This window comes from Sus scrofa, chromosome 4, assembly GCF_000003025.6.
Source record: "Sus scrofa isolate TJ Tabasco breed Duroc chromosome 4, Sscrofa11.1, whole genome shotgun sequence".
In the NCBI taxonomy this organism is placed as follows: Eukaryota; Metazoa; Chordata; class Mammalia; order Artiodactyla; family Suidae; genus Sus; species Sus scrofa.
This window is the reverse complement of record NC_010446.5, coordinates 85186527-85207309: the sequence shown is the minus strand read 5'-3', so window position 1 is coordinate 85207309 and position 20783 is coordinate 85186527. Positions and strand designations below refer to the sequence as shown.

Genomic DNA, 20783 nt, shown 5'->3' with positions numbered 1-20783 from the left:
CTTCAATTAGTACAATTATCATTTGGGTCATTATCTTAAGTGTTTTAAATTTCTACTTAAATAAGGTCACTTTCAATTTGGTAAACACTCCAAAGTCATCATCTTAATTCACGGCCAGTCACCCAGGGAGTGCTGAGTAAGTAAACATAATCAAGCATTAGCTAACCAGCCACAAATCCACTTGAGTTTATTAATTTCTCTCTTGGCAGAGACACAAGAAAGGGAGCAAACCATTAGAGACATTCACGCATCATTCATTCAATAAATATTTATTACATACTAGGTGCCAGGCACTGTGCTAAGCTAAATATAGATTTCATGACTTTGTGAATATTCAAGCTATGTTCTATGTGAATGTTTTAAAGCATGACATCCTATTTTCCCCAAAATATAAATTGTAATTCCTGACAGGCTTTTGCTTTTTGTCCCCTGTGCCTTCGCCCATAGAGTGAATGATACAGCCTAACTCAAGCTTTCAGAATTTCCATCCTTCCCTCCGACCCTTCCCATCATCCCTCAGGTAGCTAATGATATAAACTCAAACTAGAAACACTAGTGAGGTACTCACTGTTTTTAAAGTCCTAGGATACAAATGGTAACAAATAGTTCATATCATTGCAGATTTTCTTTTTATACATTTGGGTTTTGTTTCAGGGGGAGTATCTTATCATACTGGTTCAAAAGGTTTTTAAATACTAGTATATTCCAGATGCAGACCAGGTTGTTTGCAAACTGGAAATACAATCTTAAGAGTATTCAGGCATCTCCTCTGCCTGCTTTCTAAAGGAGCTCCCATCTCTTTCCCATCTTCTCCAGAAAACACCAAAAAAATGGCACCTATCTAAATGCAATACCCAAGGAAGAGCCCCACACTGAGAACTGACTTCCAACAGGTTACTTCTCAAATCAGTGTTTAAAAAAAAAAAAGCAGTCGAACTGGAGATTTCCATGATCCCTCTAGGACCTGCATATTAGAATTAGGAGGTCCAATCTAACCTAATCCACTGCACCTCCTTTGGGAGCTCACACACACACACACACACACACACACAGGGAGCTCATGCTGTGCCCCCAGCCCCACGATGCAGGCCCCAACTCCCCCAAGGACAGCCGGCTTACCGAGTTACACAAAACACCCCCATACCACCCAGAAGTGTCAGGACTTCTCCCTCCCTCCGCCAGGCAGTCTCCAGAGGCTGCTGACATCACAAAGGTGTCAACTGGCAACCTCACTGTCATGTGGCTCTCCCCTGGCTCCCCTTGACTTGCAAACGAAGGGAAAGGGTGAGACCTTTTAAAGCCGCCAAGCTGGCAGGCTTCCAGCGGCAGTCTGGGAGTGAGCAGAGCCACCAAGCCGGGTGGCGGGGCACTGGGCCTCGCGTTTCAACTTCTGTTCGGTTCTCCTGTAATGGAAAATTGCTTTGCACAAAGCTGGAGTGTTACGGTTCTTTCCAGCGCCCCTCCCCCGCCCCGCCCCGCCCTTCATCAGCCCTCTGATCAGAGGGACAGTGACCGCCCCGCCCAGCAGGAAAGTGGAAGGAGGGTAGTTGCGGCTTCTTACTATGTCCCTTACTTCAGGCCCTGGGCCTGGGTGGTTACTCTTTTCCTTTGGAATGGGACTGGTATCAGGCTCAAAGTGTCCAAATAATTGCCAGTGTCAAGCCCAGGAAGTGATCTGCACAGGGCTACAGTTAACTGAATACCCCTCTGACATACCCCTGAACACCCGGAGGCTGTACCTGAATAATAACAGCATCCGTTTTTTGCCAGCGATGAATCTAGGACTCCTCAGTGACCTTGTTTATTTGGACTGTCGGAATAACCTGATTCAGGAGGTGATGGATTATACCTTCGTCGGGGTCTTCAGACTCATCTACCTTGATCTCAGCTTCAACAATCTAACCTTGATCTCCCCATACAGTTTCTCCGTGCTCAGCAACCTGGTGCAGCTGAATATCTCCAACAACCCTCATCTGTTATCACTTAATAAGTACACTTTTGCCAACACCAGCTCGTTGAGATACCTGGACCTCAGAAATACCGGCTTGCAGACCTTGGACCATGCTGCTTTCCAAAACCTCATAACACTCCAGACCCTGTATCTGAGTGGAAACCCTTGGAAATGCAACTGCTCTTTCCTGGACTTCACCATCTACTTAATAGTGTCCCATCTGAACCATCCAGGTGAGGACTTAATTGGGTATGGGGATGAGGATGTGACGGCATAAGAGGAATTGGTTCCAGAAAAGGTGAAGTTAAAGATGGTCAGAATGGGAGGAAAAGCTGGGGAAAGCAAATTGAAAGCATTCTTTTTTTTTTTTTTTTGGAGGGGGCACCCAGATTTGAAGAAAGCATTCTTATTGCTTATTGCTCTCCAGGATCCATCCGTGAGCTGACTGGAGAGGCAATAAGGATCAGTAGGAAAAGTTCCAGAATAGCCATCCAAAGAGCTGAGTTCTACCCCCATGCTCAGCATTTACTAAGTGGCTGCCCTTGAGGAAGTCACAATTTCTCTGAGCCTCAGTTTCCTGATCCATAAAGTGGGGACAATAGTATTACCAAACATACAGAGTTGCCATGGCAACATAAAATGATATGTGTGGAAATGATAAAGCAGTGTTACTGCAAAGTGACAAATACAGGGACACTGTATTCCATTGGTAAATGATTTTAATCTGTTTAATTCAGTGAATGAATTTTAGCAGGGTCTAAAAGTAATTCAGTCATTCATAGCCAGTAGAAAATCCCCTAGTATGATATAGAGAAGGAAATTTTCAATAGAGACAGAGCAGGGGCATCTGAGCTCTCTGGGTATGAATGGGAGAGGGAGGAGAGGAGAAGGCTTTTGATTTTTCCTTTGTCTTCATATGCTAACCTCACAAGGTGAGAATGGTATGAATGAATGGAGAATGTGTCAAGCAGGGAGAGTCCCATCTCACAGGCAGATTCAAATCTTACCTGGTAAATTTCCAAGCTACTTGCTGCCACCCTATCCACCATCCCCACCCCCTGCCATGGTCCCCAGGCCACTTGGGTGCCTCACCCCCTCTTCTTTTCAGAGACTGTACTGTCTCATCCTCATCCTTCAACTCCCCCACTCCAGCAGCATCACTTTCTGCCGGGGAAGTCAGAGCTTCAGAGAAATGTGACATAACCCCTCCCAGAAAGCCTGGAGCCACTGACGTAATTAAACCCTATCGGAGTCATGACTTTAGGGCCTTTCCTGAGGGTTTTTGACAATATTTGCATACACCAGCTGCACAAAAGTTTGACTGAAGTTTTCACCATGAAATATTGCCTATACGGCGATATTCTAGTAGGATTCCTGACCAAAATGAGAGACTTTCAGAGGCACTGAGGGAGAGGAACCTGGGTGGTGACAGCAAGAAAAATGAGCCCTCTTAGCTTTCCAATGGGAAGGTCTTAAAATGTTTTCGAGGCAGGGGCTGAACTATGGTAAAGCCAGCGAGGCTTCTAGGAAGCAAAATTGAAGGCAGCGCTGAGAGTAAGTGTTTGCTTAAATTTCGTGTGCTGGGCACCTGGCCTTGCTGCCAGGCACTTCAACTTGAATTAGAATAAATCAGAAGGAGTATGCTTTGTCAGACCATCTTCTTTTTTATTGAAAAATGGTTGATTTACAATGCTATGTTAGTTTCAGGTGTACAGCAAAGTGATTCAGATATGTAGACACTCTTTTTCAGATTCTATTCCATTACAGGTTATTATATTATATTATAATAACCTGTAATGGACTAAAACTGAAAAAGAATTCTTTTTCAGTACAGAATATAGTTCCCTGTGTTATACAGTAGGTCCTTTTTGTTTACCTATTTTATATGCAGTGGAGTGTATCAGTTAATCCCAAACTCCTAATTTATCCCACTCCACTCCTTTCCCCTTTGGTAACCATAAGTTTGTCTTCCAAAAGACCATTTTCTTTTTTTTCCTTTTTAGGGCTGCACCCATGGCATATGGAAGTTCCCAGGCTAGGGGTCAAATCTGAGCTATAGCTGTGGCCTATATCTCAACCACAGCAACACCAGATCCGAGCCGTGTCAGCAACCTACACCACTGCTCACAGCAACCCCAGATCCTTAACCCTCTGGGCAAGACCAGGGGATCAAACCTGCATCCTCATGGTTACTAGTCAGGTTCATTACTGCCGAGCCATAATGGGAACGCTAAGACCATTTTCCTAACAGTACTAATCATAAAAGAATACAGGAGCAGTTTTTGGGATGGCTTGCCTTGCCTTTCCAGTGATGTCTTCTACTTTTCTCAATGACTGGTGCATTATAGTGTTTCTAGAAAGCTTTCTAAAGAGGGTCAGTGTTAATCGTTCTCATGTATTAAATGTGGTTCCCAAATGGGATTCTCCCCGTCATGTTCATGTAACTAGCCTGTGAAAAAGCATCACTTTATCTTTCCCCTTCCCACTATACATACTCATCTTCCTTGAGCAGAAACCACCAATCTGCCCAGAGGACCCCTACCTAGATGACAAGTGTCAAATAGTGTGACTTCTTCCCCAATCCCTAATCCTACCACTTTACCTCCCATCAAATCTGCCTTAATCAGAATTGTGCTTATCAAGTTGTATCTTCTCAGAATTTTCAGGCTAACTGATTTGGATTCCTTGACTCAATTCCATCTAGGATTGAGTCAGATTATAAGCCATGTCCATTTTACTACCTGTTTTCAAAAACCTCAGAAGTGGGTATCCATCTTGTCAAGCTCATAAGCTCCTCATGAATGAAGAATCTGTTTTCTGAGGCAGACAGAACTTTCCTCCACTAGCCAATGGGATGCCCCCCAACCCTGACACACACACACTTGCTTATCTGCTCATCTCCCTCTGCTATTTGTTGGCCTAGAGGAAGCTCCACAGGCTACTTCATGCAGCAATATGGTCTCACTGCTCAAGTTCACTATTATAATCTCTTAAAATCATCAGTGAGCCCTAGACCAGACATAGACCAATTTATCTTTGTATTGAGCTTTGCAGCTGCTGAAGTATTTTTACACACGCTGTCTCATTTTCTTTACTTTGAATGTCACACCAACTCTTAAATTTTGTGCCTAGGATTGTGGAAGAGGCTAGGATGGGTATTTTTAACCCCATCCTATGATTGATAAAATAGACTGATTCACCGCAAACCACACAGCTACTAAATGGCAAGAAAATGATTTCAAATTCAGATCTTTTTCATGTGATTACTAACTCTTAAATTCTCAAATTACACAATAACTGCGATCCAATAAGGCACTTTAGTTATAAATATAACTCATGTTATAAACATATGGTCACAGCATCTAAATTTCAGCTTTATTTCCTATCTGGCTATACTTGGAACTCACACAAAATCATTTCCATTGAGTAATAAGCCCAAGCCATCTTAAACTCATTATAATATGCCCGTCCTTCCCTTACAAACCAGGGTTTCACCCCAATCTACCCAAACTCTAAAAGAATAAACCTAACTTCAGTGTTTTCTCACCTTTTCATCTTATTCAGTCTGGTTCTCCCTCCTCCCCCACACACATGCAAACATACACATAAACACACATGCAAACACATGTACATGCATGTACATAAACAAACACAAGGCTATATCCACACAAACATGCCATATACATATATACATACTTACTTACGTACACACTCATTCATGTAATACACTCACACTCACACTTACCCATATGTAATACATACACATGGCGCACATTCACATTAAATATACGGATATGCACTAGCATATGAACAGACACTGACACACACACACGCAATAAAATTCATCAGATACTTCTCTTGCCCTTTAGCCAGAACTCAACATAATGGAAGATATTTGTTTCACATGACTCTCATATGATGATTCATGTCTCTGTTAGGTGGAAATATTTTTGCCATTTACAAACACTCCGGTTGAACTGTCAACCTTTAGCTCATGTTCTATCAAAATGGTAATCTTTGGCATGTTCTAGAATGCAGTCTACACGTCGCTTCCCCTTATACCCCAATTTCAGGATAGAGAAGAATTTCTATGAAATAAGCTGAAGAACCTGCTTGTTTAGAAAGGAAAACCCAACTTAAAGATAGGTTTCCTTTTAGACCCAGGGAGATACTGAACCTTAGTATTGGGAGATTTGGCCTGCAGTAAAGTATCGAGGTCAGCATGAGAGCAGAATTCCAGTATAGAGACCCCTTAAAAAGCAAGGCAGTGAAGTAAGGGACTTCCATGCTATCACTCAGTTCATCCATTCATACAGTTGTATATTTGTCGAGTGGCTATTATGTGCCAAACAAGTGCTCATGGAGGTAACTAGCCAAAGAGCTGGGGGATATGTATGGAGACTCATATGACTGTGGATCATCTACACCATATGTGTCCCATGGTCCATTTAGGCACAACACAACTAACCCCACTGGACAGAGCAGGGCAAAAGAGATGAGCATATGTCTATTGGGGTGCAGCAAGCACTTAGGACAGCCTGTCTTGGATGCAAATGATGAAGGACGGCCACTGTGCAGTCTGGAGAGCACAGTGTTAAGAGCTCAGGTTCTGGAATGAAACAGATCTGGATTATAACCCTAGCCCTGCCACTTAGTATCTATAGGACAACAGACAGTTTGCCTAACCTCTCCACATTTCAATTTCTTCATCTTTCAGACAGGTACGATTATAGAACCAACCTGTCTAGGGCTGTTATAAGGATGAACTGAGAACATTTGTGAACTGCTATTAGCATTAAGCCTGACACACCCTAAACATTCAATAAACCAATGGTTGGAAGATGGAGAAAAGACACAGGATACTAAGAGAGTAGCAGACATCAGTCAGGGGGTCCCTGGGACAAGCAGTGGACTTCAGGAAGCCTCCGTGGTATTGGAGGACAGTGTACCCTGTCCAGGAAACATGACTGTATAGAAGCAGGTGAGGATATAGATAGGAAATGCAAAGGTGAGCAGCAGGTCCCAGGACTCCAATCCCTGAGAAAATGGAACAGAGGAAATTCCAGAGGGAGCTGGTTATGGCTGAGTTATGAATACAGTAGTTCAGACTCTGGGGAACAAAATCAGAAGCCCAAATCAAGGCTTGGTCTCAGCCAGGGCCATGAGACTCAGGGCTGGGCCAGCAGCAGCAAGGTGGTTCTTCCTAAATCATCTGAATCTGGAACTGAAGTTCTGTCTTAAAGAGAAGCCCCATGGAGTTCCTGCTGTGATACAGTGGGTTAAGAATCCATCTGCAGTGGCTCAGGTTGCAGCTGTGGCTCAGATTAAGTCCCTGGCCTGGGAACTTTCATATGCCGCAGGTATAAAAATTAAAGGAGAGAGAGAGACAGGAGCCCCACTTCCAGAAACAGTTGTGGACCTGCAGAATTTTTCAAGGGACTGGGGTAAGAGGTCCATTCAGCAATGGGGCAGACCTGGCCTTGGGAGAAAGAAGTCACCTACATAGCAATTTTGTCATCTGAAGAGTACTGAGCAGTATTTTTGCCCCAGGACCTCCCCATCCCCTGCCTACTATTGGGCTAAAGTTACCCATTGAAGATTCACCCTTCTGGGTCCCCAAAAGTGCCCCAGTCTTGAAGAGGACACTGAATATTTTCATAAGTTCCTGGACCGAATAACACAAATGCCCTTAAGCTTTTATCGGCTTTCAGATCAGAGGGAAGAATCAATTTTTGGGAAATACAATTAGCTAAGATTAATGCTGCAATGGTAGGGAACCTTGAAGGAAGCCAAGGCCCAGTAAAAAAAGTGGAGAGGTCTTTAAACAAAAGATATGACAGCAGTACTATGTCAGACCTTGGCCAAATTCATCCCCCACAGAGGGGCTGTAGGGGAGGCTGTCTCTTAGTCATCTTATTTCCTCACACGGCTTCAGCAAATAGGAATACCAAAACAGGATTTTTGGTGCTATTATCAAAAGTCTTCACCAAAGGAAACCCTCCAAAGATATTACTCATCAGATGCACTGAAAATTGCCTAGTCCTCAAAGAGCTGGTGTATTCATTTTCCAGACACAAAAATCAGAGCGGAAATGGAGGTGGGCCGAAATGTGTTAGTTGCCTGGATGCTCTGATCAATACGGAGTTAAAACAGATCCACAGATTCCATTTCCTTTTTGACACAGGTCAGCAAATAAGAGGACCAATTCCTGGCTGGAACTGGAATTTTCCAGCCATTAATGCTATTTGAAGGTGAGCATGGAGATTCACCTCTTCCCAGGATAGAGCTCCCTAACAGGACAGGGTCAGGTGCCTTCTGAGAATGCTCTCAAAAACTCATGCAGCTCTAAGCTCCTGGACATAACCACCCTGGTTTCCTACCTCCCCTTCACCCTCACAGTCCAGCAAAATTTCTATAGCTGTAGAAATTATCTAAATCTCTGAAGACCAATAAGTACCCACTAGCCACATGTGGCTATTGAGCTCTAGAAATTAGGCTAGTATAACTGAGGGACTAAATTTGTAATTTTATGTCATTTCAATTTTTTAAATAGCCATATGTATGGCTAAAGGCAACCATATTGGCTGGGGCCCACAACTAAAAAGCCTTTTAATATCGGATGCTTAGGCTGGAACTTTATAATCTAGCCTCCTCACAGATAAGTGGCCAGACCAGCATGGAGACCTTCTGACATCCAAGTTCAATGTTTTCTCCCATGCCATGATATTTCCTTACTATCTGGCACATCAGAGGCCATTGAACTCTGCAACATTTATTGTTTTGTTTTTGTTTTTGTTTTGGGGGGTTGTTTTTTTTTGGTTTTTTGGTTTTTTTGTCTTTTAAGGGCTGCACCTGTGGCATATGGAAGTTCCCAGGATAGGGGTCAAATTGGAGCTGTATCTGTTGTCCTATGCCACAGCCACACTAATGCCAGATCCGAGCCATGTCTGTGACCTACACTACAGCTCACAGTGACGCTGGAACCTTAACCCAAGGAGCAAGGCCAGGGATTGAGCCCACGTCCTCATGGATACTAGTCAGATTCGTTTCTGCTGAGCCACCTTGGGAACTCCTGAAACATTTATTGTTATGTTGATTATGTATACGACATCGTATTATCATGCCGGGTGCTTTATCACAGGGAAAAAAGTTATGATTCCTGCTTTATGTAAGACAATCTAGGATACAGGAGAGAGAAAATGCAGCTGAAAGCCAGGAAGTTTGGTTCCAAGAATGCCAATGTGTGATTAGGGACAAGTCACTTCTTCTCTGAGTCTCATTTGTCTCTGAAATAAGGGAATAGGATTAGATACTCTGTAAGGCCCCTTCCATTTGGCAGTCTATGGACCTAAATAGAAAGACAAGGAGTTCCCGTCGTGGCGCAGTGGTTAACGAATCCGACTAGGAACTATGAGGTTGCGGGTTCAATCCCTAGCCTTGCTCAGTGGGTTAAGGATCTGGTATTGCCGTGAGCTGTGGTGTAGGCTGCAGACGTGGCTCAGATCTGGTGTTGTGGCTGTGGTGTAGGCCGGAGGTTACAGCTCCAATTGGACCCCTAGCCTAGGAACCTCCATATGCCACAGGTATAGCCCTAGAAAATGCAAAAATAGACCAAAAAAAAAAAAGAAAAAAAAAGACAAGATGTACTTAGATGAAGAAAGAGGAGAGCAGTGGTCAGCAGGCAGAGTCCCAGATGAGCAAGTACAAGATGGGTCAGTGCCGAGGTACAGGTGTCCCTGGATGTGAGGGCTGTGGTCACACAATTAGGACATATAACCTCTTAACTCCTGCACTTCTCCCCAACTTATCTTAAGCACCCTCTCCTGGACTAGAACAATGCCTGCACCCCCAGGGACTCAGTGCCCTGGACATCCTCCCAGACCTGGCCTACTCAACCAGTGGTTCTCAAATGCTAGTGAGCACAATAAGCCAGAGATGATGACTCAGTGAGCTGTGGGGACAGGTGCTTCTTAAGCCACATTTTGAGAAACCCTGTGATAAAGGTCTGGGTTCTAGATCTACAGTAGCTGTTATAATGGGTGAATAAATTGATTTGCATTGAGAATTTAGTGGCTAATAATATTTTGATATGTCTCATTCAAGGGGCATTTGCAATGCAACAGGGAACAACCAGTAACAGTGAGAATTCAGAAAGTGACAGGCTACTAGCCTAAACATGGGGATATTTTCAGGACAGAGGGTCCCTCTGTGTCAGCCCTTAAATTATAGTCCTTAAGCAGTCCTGCTTGACAAGCCCAATGCTGGGGCCCACCAATTAAAAAGAGGAGTCTGGGCAGGAGTACCACCAAGACTAGGGGACAAAGCCTCTCAGGGGCATTTGCAGGGAGCAGATGGGCTGGGTCATGTGCTGTTTCAGGTCCAAGTCATTTTGAGGGCATTTTGAGCAGAGAACATCTTAGTTTCATTCTGAGGCTATTTCATCCTGTATTCAAGGCTGCTGTAATAGGATAATGGCCCCATTTCAACCCACCAAGTACAAAGTCATCTACAACTGTGCCAAAACTTAGATTTCCAGAATGAATTCAGGTCCTCACACTCTTCCACTATTAATTCTAACCCATCTCCTCCATCAGGGAAATTGCAATAAAGACCAGATGCCAAAAAAGGGAAGAGCTGGAGAGCAGACCTTTCCAAAGCTGTCAACTGCTCTGTTAGCATCTCTCCTACCTTGTCATAACCACCCTGGCTTTGTGGCTCCTTTCTGCTGCGAGCCAGGGAAGCAGTCTCATGAGGGCAATGAGGGGGCTAAGAGGGTGTGACTGGGTCAGTGATCCCTAAGCCATCCAAAAAATTTCAGAAGGGATGGGGGTGACAAGCCTGGAAAGGATCTTGGGTGATTCTCACACACTCTCTAACTCAGCCAACTTGGGGTGTCTGAGGTTGGGTGATCCAAATTTCCCTCAAGCTGAGAAATGCCAGACCTCTATCATGGTTACCCTCTAATCACTCAGGCCCCTGAAAGGAGGCAGAGCAAGGCTGGTCAAAGCAGCCAAACCCGGTTTCCCCATCTCTAGAGATGGAAAATTCCTCAACCTAAAAGTGATCTAGCAAAGCATGGATGCATCTGGAAGAAGAGAAAGGGGTCCAGCCGTGAAGGTCTTTTGAATGACTTCGTAGGGAACATGCAGTATATCCTGAGAAGTTTTGGAAGGCAGGCAAGAGGGATGCAGGGCTTAGAGGCTCTTGCAGGCATTCAGGCAAGAAAGAATGGCAGCTTATGGCAGCAGTGTGGATGGAGAGGTACAGACAGGTCAGAAGGAACTGTTTAGAAGATGGAAGCAATAGGACTTGGCACTGAACTAGACCCTCTCATAGTTCTCCAAGCTCCCTTTGTGACTCCTAGCTCAACTCTAAGTAATTAATCTATTTGTATTAATTTAACATCTGTCTTCCCTAATAGACAGGAAGGTCTATAAGAGCAAAGAACAGGTCAGAATCTTCAGGAAGATTCAGACACAGAGAAAATGCTCAATAAATACTTATTGAGTGAATTAAAATTCAATGAGATGTGGAAAATAAAGAAAAGGGAAAAATCAAATATAACTCCAAGGCTTTGGCTTGGACAACTGAGAGGAGGGGTTCACTGAGAGGAGGGGCTGTGAGGAGGTTAGGGGAGAAGCCAAGTCCCATTTGAACGTGTTGAGTGGGAGGTCTTTGTGAGCCAGGAGGTATTTGGATGTTCTGACCTGAAATTCAGAATAGAGAATAAAATATGTGTTTGGACATCATCAGCTCACTGGTAATCATCAGAACCACACAAAGGATGAGATCAGCCAGGGAAAGTATTTAGAAGGAGCGGGTAACAAGGTCAGAATAGAAGCTCTGGGGAGTGCCAACATACTGAAGGAGCAAGCAAGAAAAACATAGAACTGAATAGTGAGGGGAAACAGTGGAAACGTGATGTGAGGCTTGCTGGGCAGAAGAGCACATGCCAAGGCCCCGGGGTAGAATGAGCTCAATATAGTGGAAGGCGAAAGCGGAAGCATGGTGAAGCCAAAGAAATGAGGTAAAAAAAAAATCAGAGACCAGATCATATAGGACTTACAGGTCATGGAGACGCTTTTGATTTTATTCTCAATGTGCTAGGAAGTCAGAAAAGGGTTCTGAGCCAAGAAATGACATGATCTGTGATTCGCAGATGGCACTTCACTGTCTGCTATCTGGGTTTTTCTGAGAAGATGGGTCCAACTTCAGCAGGTCCAACTCTAGGCTGAACTGAGGGCAAGCTTCATTTTCCCCTTAGTTTCTGAGAACTGCCTGATACTATCCCCCAGGCCAGTGATCCAGCTGGCTCCTCTCCAAAACCTTCTCAGGAAAAGCAGGAGCAGGGGTTCCAAAGGATAAAGCTTAAGTCATTGGCTTTATTTTTTCGGAGGACTTTACACTTTAAACCTTATTTTATCATTGGAATGAAAGGTTCTATCTTCTGCTGACAGAATCCTGGGTACTGACAAGCACATGAGGAGTATTGTGAGGGAAAGGGTGTGTGTGTAGGGGGGAGCTTTCCACCTCTAAATCTTGCCTATAAACAACCGCTTATTAAAACAAACAAACAAACAAACAAACAAAAGTCCTGCAGGACTTACCTGGTGGCTCAGCACGTTAAGGATTCAGTATTGTCACTGCTGTGGTGTGGGTTCAGATCCCTGGCCTAGCAGAAAAATAAAAGGAAAAAACCAGTCCTGTAGCCTAAAGCACCCTTAAAGCACAGGGATAAGCAGGTTGAATTTGCTGGATTTCAAGGTCATTCCTATAATGTTCCAAGAATCTATGACTGAGGTTTAACCTTTACCAAAACACGAACTCTTTATCCAAGGAAAAAAAATTATATCAGATAAGAACTGTACTGCCCAAGCCCAGATCATTCTAAGCCAAGGATGCTTTACACCAGGAGTCAGCACACTCTTTCTATAAAAGGTCAGATAACACATATTTTAGGCTTTGTGGGTCTTTATGGCAACTACTCACTCTGATTTGTAGCATGAAAGCAGCCATAGAAAAGACATAAATGAACGGGTATGGCTGAGTTTCAATAAAACTTTATTTACAAAAACAGGCAGCAGGATGGATGATTGCAGGTGCTGGACCCTGATTCATGCTATCAAGGGAAGATAGCTGGGTGATATAAAAAAGGAACTTGAGGTAGACAAAAGTGGATCCCAGTGCCAGGACTAGATGCTCAGAGAACCATGCGTGAGCGTTTAAGAAGGGGCCTTGCTGACCAGTTGGCTTTGGTGGTGTTGGGCTGTGACATGGTGCAATCTAGATTCCCCTCTCAGAAGCCCACTCTTCTGGCCACCCACAGTACAGCATAATATAATAGCGATCCCTTCAAACTCTAATTGGGAGCAGGTCATAGACAGCAAGGCCAAAACTCAAGAGTTTAAGAACTGCTGTATGAGATCAGCCTGAGAATCCACTCATTCTCTCCTGTATGTGTTCAATACTCTCCTGTATATATTCAATAGATATTTATCCAGCCTCCTCTCTGTGCCAGGCACCAGGGATACAAAGGTGAACAAACAGGGGCTCTCAAACAGTAACTGGGGAATAAGAGTAAAGACCATTTGACATCACGCCTGCAGTATTTGCATCCTCACACCCATCCCCAACTGCCCCTACCCTCATTTCCTTCTCTGCAGTCCCTGAGGACAGCTGGAGACTTAGCCCGCATTTGGCCCTGGAGACCATCTGTTCTTGCCTCCTCCAGGAGTTCACACCCCTTAGCTCACTGAATCCCCTCCCCCGACCCCAAACTCCCACAAGGTAAGCAGGGATTGGTATTGGCCAAGAGGAGGGTAGCCGGACCACCTATGGTCTTCTGCCTCCCCAGGCTTCCTTCCCTCCTGCAGAGCATTAATGTCAATGACATTGACCCCAGGGAGCATTAATAACAAATAATATTTAACGCATTTGACAAACATACTTTGAGCTCTATGATATGTTAAGGGCTATTCTAGGTGTTGGGGATACAACAGGGGAAAAAATCCATGTCTTCATGAAGTTCATCATCTAGTGGGTGGAGGCAGGCTAGTGAATAGGTGGTAAATACACTTCCTTGACAAACACATAATATAGCTGGAGAAAAAACTAAGAAAAAGACAAAGTACTGAGCATCTAATGATGTTCAGGCAGGCAAGGGCCTAATAAGGAGAAATGGGGGGAATTAGACCTTTCTCTGGACTCCAAGTTGAAGCTCGATGACAAAGTGCTTAAGCCGACAGAATGTGGTAGTTGCCCGGCATTCCCGTTGTGGCTCAGTAGGTTAAGAATCCAACATAGTAGCCTTAAGGATATGGGTTCAATCCCCAGACTTGCTCAGGGGGTTAAGGATCTAGCATTGCCCATAAGCTGTGGCATAGGTCACAGAAGTGGCTCAGGTCTGGTGTTGCTGTGGCTGTGGTGGAGGCTGGCAGCTGAGGTTTGGATGCAACCCCTAGCCTGGGAACTTTCATATGCTGCAGCTGTGGTCGTTAAAATTAAAAAAAAAAAAAAAAAAGTTGTATTTGTCCTCTGAGGGGTAGTTGAAATGTAACTGAGGAAGAATTGTCCACATTCCATACTCTCCTTTTACGTGGCCACCACATGGCCACCTCTTCCAACCACACACTGGCCAGCAGGCTCAGAGCAGCCTGCTCCCCTGGGGAGCCAAACAAACCCCAGAACTGTGGTCACTTCTGCAGACCAAGAGAAGAAAGACTTCTGTACAGCAGAAATTGGCACAACATTGTAAATCAACTGCACTTATTTAACAAAGAAAAAAATTTTTAAATTAAAAGAAATGAACAATTCCTCTTAAAAGCACTGGGTTCAGCCTGGTTTTCTGAAGGAAGGCTTGCTGGGATCCTGCACTCACAGGTGTGATTCTGGGCTCCAGAAACTCTTACTCCTCAATGCATGTGATTTTGGCACACAGGTTTTCCACCTGTGAGCAATGTGGCACATGAGGAACTAAATAAAGGAGTAGTTTTTTGTTTCCTTAGGAACTATTCGCAGGAAGAATTTAAATATTAATGATACCTGTAATTGTACTCAGGCACTTTAACTGGGGCAAAAGCCCTGCACCCATGAAGTGGAGCTGAGAAAGGGATAAAATGGGGTTTAGTCACCTGTTTGCAATGTGAATGAAAGCCCTGGGATTGTGTAGTGCACAGTGCACACAAGAGTACCTCGTAGCATTTTGTCAGAGGCAAGAAGATCAAGAAAGACAGAGAGGGAATAATTGTTGAACAATTTATTCATTCTGTAGAATGAGAGTAATTAAAACTACTCAAGTGGGTGCTCAAGAGTAGTGTTTAATTTTGTAAAGCACTTTATATGGTGCTTAGCACGTATCAGACGCCCCAGGTCGAATAGATGGGTCAATAAATTCTAAAGTCATCATACCAGGCCAGGGAAAGAATGCATAACTAATAAGTTAAAGAAAAGGAGATGAAATAATAGAGGGAACAAAGTAAAGGAATAGAGTCATTTTAAAAGTGGGACAAATGGAAAACAAATAGTTAATCCAAATATATCAGCCTAACGTTAAATGTTAATGGACTCATTAAAATACAAAGTTTGCTAGATTGGATGAAGAGCAAAACCCGCTGACAAAAATATACCTTAATTAGAGGAACATAGAAGGATTAAAAGTAAGGGACGGGGGTAGTTCTCATCCTGGGTCAGCGGTAACAAACCCGACTAGTATCCCTGAGGACTTGGGTTCAATCCCTGGCCTTGCTCAGTGGATTAAGGATCTAGCATTGCCATGGGCTGTGTTATAGGTCTCAGATGCAGCTCAGGTCCTGTGTTGCTGTGGCTGTGGTGTAGGCTGGCAGCTATAGCTCTGCTTCCACCCCTAGCCTGGGAAACCTCCATATGCCACGGGAGCGGCCCAAGAAATGGCAAAAAGACAAAAAAAAAAAAAAAAAAGAAAGAAAGAAAGATCAGTGTAACAAAGCTAGCTACAAATAAGGGAGCGATGTTATCAAGGAGTAATAGGTAGTTCAATTGGGAGGATGAAAAGTAAGGTGGGAAATGTAGGAGGCTGCAGACGCTGAGGATGCTGAATATCGGGCCATGGTGGTCTGGATGTTATTCTGAGCCCTGCAGGGGAGTCAGAGAAGGGTTTGGAGCCAGAGTGTGCCCGGGAAGAGCTGAGTTTGCAGAAGGGAAATCTGGCAGGAGAGTGTGGAATGGTCCAGGGCTGGGAAACTGGGGATGGGTGGAAAGAGATCTGCTAGATGTGGCGGAGAGCTCACACCTTGGCGGTGACAGGCAATGAAGGGGGAGAGGGTAGGGGGGAATGCAGCAGTAGAAAAACCCTCCCCACTGAGCCACCCACGTCCCTCACTTAAAAGCAGCCTAACAATGCATTAAAATCACTGTCTAATTGCTCCTTTCAAGGTAATGCTCCAAAATGGGGAAATATGCGTTTAATGTTTAGTCTCATCTCTGCCGCCCAAGTCCCAGTTTGAAAGCCTAATCTTTTTAAAAATAGAGATAAAACCTCTCTAGACACCCCAAGGCACGCTCCATATCCTCAGAATCCTACGTTTTCCTTTCTCAAATACATCTTTTTTGCCTAGTCCCATGTGGGGTCTCTGGCAGATTGCAGGGGACCAAGCCCACCCTTGCTAGAATTCCTAAAGATTGCAGGGACAGTTCTCACTAGCCCCCTTCTTGGACCTCCTGGCAAAGCCCTTCAACCGGGCTGACAAGAGACAGGTCTTGCTGTGTAACTGCGTGCCCTCCTCTTGACAGCAACCTGAGATGGAGGCTCAAGGCCCCACCCCTTGCTTTCTACTTGAGATCTCTCCCTCGGGTCCCACATCATTCTAGAAAGGGGCTTCTTCCTCTCCTTTCCCCTGTGATCTTTGCCAGCAGTTGGGGCAGCCCCCATGCTGGACTCCCCTCCCATGGTGACAACCTCCTCTTCAGCATCACAGACTTCAGGCCATCTTCCTGACAGCAACAAATGACATCACTGTAGGTGCACCGACCCAGAAGCAGGGTGCGGGGAATTGTGTCCAGCTTGGCGAGCACTTAGTGCTCAGCCTGGACAGCCCTCTCCAGCCACACAGACACCTCTCCCCAATCAGCTCACTTCTGTATTCCTCTCTCTAATCCTCCTGCTTCTAGCTCCAGTCTAAACCTGATTGCCCTTGCTTCCTTGGTCACCAAGGTTATTAGTGGCTTCATGTAGTCCAGAGTCTAGGGGAACTTCCCCCCACCCTGCCCCTGCACTAGCCTCTCTATGTCTCCCACTTCTGCAACCCAAGCTCAGATAGCTCAGTCTGGGTTTTCTGTCTCCCGTCCCCTGCCTAGACCCTGCCAGAGATCTAGAACCTTCGTGTTAGGAAACCTGAGTCTCCATTTCCCTATGTGTAAAACAAGGATGATAATGAGTGTTGACACTGTTATAAAAATTAAATGCGGTAACATTTGTATATCACGTAGCTTGTAGACATAACTCAGTAAATATTAGCTGCTATTATGATTTTGCTCATAGCTGTCTCAAGCCCTGATCTCAACCCTGAATTTAAGCTCATTTATCTAATGCCTGCTGGATATAGTCACCTGGACAGCACACACAGGTACCTTCACATCAGCATGGGGGAGTATATGGGACTAGAAAAATGCTGGGCTGATGACAGAACTTTGAGTAGCCTGTGCAACTATTATGCACCAGGTATTGTGTACACTTCTGTGTACAATAGCTTTAAATCCTCTCAACTACCCTGAGAAGAGGTAACATTCTTTGTAAGATGAGGCGATGGGATCCAGAGACAGAATCAAAGATCCTGCTGAAATTTACACAACTAGTAAGTGACAGTGGATTTGAACCCTAGTCTGCCTGGCTCCAGAGTCCACTTTGCTTTCTGTTATATACTGAGGTCCATGGTGCTTGGTGTGGGGAGGCGCTCAGAGAAGGATCCAGGCAGCTGAGTCAGTGGCTAAAAAGGACTAAAGATCATGTCATCAGCCAGGATGCCAACAACAGTGCAGAGAAGCAGAACTGCTTCCCCTATTGGCTGTCTCTTTCCCCTGAGCTCCCCCCTGATTTCTTCCAGTTGGGGGTGGATGGGGCCGCTAGGGGTTGGGGGAACAGAGAACACAGTAGTTTCCAGAGAATCTTGTCCCTCCTAAGTGGTATGTGATGGCCTTGGGTGGCCTTAGAGGTCCCTGGCTGGGCTTAGGCACGGAAGAAGGGAAAGGGACGAGGTGCAGGGGTCATGAAGAGGAAGGGGAGACAGAGAAGACGAGCATCATGGAGGTCCGTGGAGTTGCAACACTCCATGGTGATCCTAAGTTTCCAACCTCCCAGTTCTTGCTAAGGTCTCTCATTCCTTAAAGAGCTTTCCCATTTTTAAGAGATGATCTGAATGAAGCTAAACCTGGGGCAAAAAGCAGTCCAGGTACCATTGTAAACCTCAGTTTGCCTAGAGATCACCTGGAGATCTTGTTACTATGCAGATTCTGACTGAGGGGGCCTTGGTGTGATGCCTGAGGTTCTGCATTTCTAACTGGGTCCAGGCAATGCTGATGCTGCTGGCTTGCAGACCTCACTCTGAGTCTCGAGGGTCCAGACGGCCTCTCCAGGTCCCTGTTGGCCTCAGGACCCTGGAAGTTCTGCTGTTTCAGCACTCTGCCTGCTATGTGTTTCCTCACAGATGAACTAAACGCCACGTGTGTGGAGCCCACGGAGTTGGTAGGGTGGCCCATCACGCAGGTGGGGAACCCACTCCGGTACATGTGCATCACACACCTGGATCGCCAAGACTACATCTTCCTGCTGCTCATCGGCTTCTGCATCTTCTCCGCGGGCACCGTGGCCGCCTGGCTGACCGGCGTGTGCGCCGTGCTCTACCAGAACGCCCGCCGCAAGTCAAGCGAGGACGAGGCTGAGGACGAGCATGGGCAGAGAGTAGAAGTCAGCAGGCGGATTTTCCAAAGAGGGGTGGACTCAGGCCACGATGGGTTCCCTCAGCTGATTTAGTGGCCAGGGGCTGCTGACTGATGGGCCTTTCCCAGGTTCCCTGCCTTCACTCTTGCCCTCCCCTTTCCACTCCTCAATACTGTCCTAGAGATTAGGCCCTATTAGTAAAATAAAACTTTTGGTAGCCATTTCACAGGTTGGTCCTTTGCCATTCAGCCAGCCCAAGGATGATTCCTCAAGCTCAGAAGGATAGTGTAGATCAAAGTCTAGAGAAGCTGTGGGATGCCTCTAAATGCTGAGGAAAGCTACCCCCAAAATGGGCCAACTTGTGTTTGATGAGCACCTACTATGTCCTAAACTAAGTGTTGCGGGCAGGGATACAAAAAATATGAGATTTTTTTTTTTTTTTGTCTTTTTAGGGCCGCACCCGCAGCATATGGAGGTTCCCAGGCTAGGGATTGATTTGAACCTATAGATGCCTGCCTACACCACAGCCATAGCAATGCAGGATCCAAGTCACTTTTATGACCTACACCACAGCTCATGGCAACACTGGATCCTTAACCCACTTAGCGAGACCAGGGATCGAACCTGCATCCTCAAGGATACTAGTCATATTCATTTCCACTGAGCCACAATAGGATCTCCAGAAATACAGGATTTAAGATCTGTCCTTGAAGAGCAGCAGTTGGGGGGAAGAGGGGGGCCGGGATTAATATGAAGTGAATGACGGCACAAATGAACCTTTCCACAGAAAAGAAAATCATGGACTTAGAGAATAGACTTGTGGTTGCCAAGGGGGAGGGGGAGGGAGTGGGATGGATGGGGTGCTTGGGGTTAATAGATGCAGACTATTGCCTTTGGAATGGATTTGCAATGAGATCCTTCTGTGTAGCACTGGGAACTCTCTCTAGTCACTTATGATGGAGCATGATAATGTGAGAAAAAAGAATGTATACATGTATGTGTAACTGGGTCACCATGCTGTACAGTAGAAAATTGACAGAACACTGTAAACCAGCTATATTGGAAAAAAATAAAAATCATTATATAAAAAAATATGAATTGAATGGAGAGAAATACAAGACAAACACCATGACCTGCACAAACATGAATGGAATACTCCTATGGGCTGTGGTCACATTTCACCTCATAATCACAACAATCCTAGTTTAGAATGACACTAGTTACAGTGAAAAATTGAGGCCCAGACAGGTTAAACAATTGACCAAGTTCATCCAGATGGTCAGGAGCACAGCCTCCCAAAGTCCATGTCCTTTCCTTTATTTGGGGGCGGGGGAATTTTTAAAGTTTTTTTTTTTTTTTGTATTTTAGTTGATTTACAATGTTCTGTCAATTTCTACTGTACAGCAAAGTGGCCCAGTTTTATATATGTGTGTGTGTGTGTGTGTGTGTGTGTGTGTGTATAACACACATACACACATTCCTTTTCTCACATTCTCCATCATGGTCTATCACAAGTGACTAGATATAACTAGGGCTATACAACAGTCACTGCCTTTCCTTTAAATTGAGCTGCCTTCCTGAGAGATGCTTAGCCACTTAACCAAAGTTTCATCGTGTCTGCCTTGAAAGAAATGAAAGAGTGAGGCAGACAGGCAGGCAGAGGCGGCCACCATTCACTGAGGCCTTACCGAGTGCCCAGCACCTGACCTGACTTCAGCCACATTCTCGCCAGGTTAATCCTCACAACAACCAGGTCAGGTGGTCATTGTTGCTTCATTTTTTCTGTTGCTCAGAGAGGCTAGGTAACCATCTCAAGCTCACACATATGGTAAGGAGCAGAACAATTACTGAAGCCCAGGCTGCCTGATCCCAAGGCCTGTGCCCTACGCCTTGTGACCTCCTGTCTGTGATAAAGCGCTAAAC

At 45.1% G+C, this 20783-nt stretch overlaps 2 protein-coding genes across 2 annotated transcripts in view; one reads left to right on the top strand and one right to left on the bottom strand.

Annotated features, from left to right (window-relative positions):
- Nucleotides 1-20783, bottom strand: part of RXRG (retinoid X receptor gamma) — a 198804-nt gene that overhangs the window by 149807 nt on the left and 28214 nt on the right. The window lies entirely within an intron of this gene.
- On the top strand, nucleotides 1532-19376 carry LRRC52 (leucine rich repeat containing 52). Its single transcript, XM_001924879.4, has 2 exons — nucleotides 1532-2184; nucleotides 18628-19376. Exons 1-2 carry the CDS (start codon nucleotides 1563-1565, stop codon nucleotides 18951-18953), a joined length of 948 nt encoding a protein of 315 aa, XP_001924914.1. The 5' UTR covers nucleotides 1532-1562; the 3' UTR covers nucleotides 18954-19376.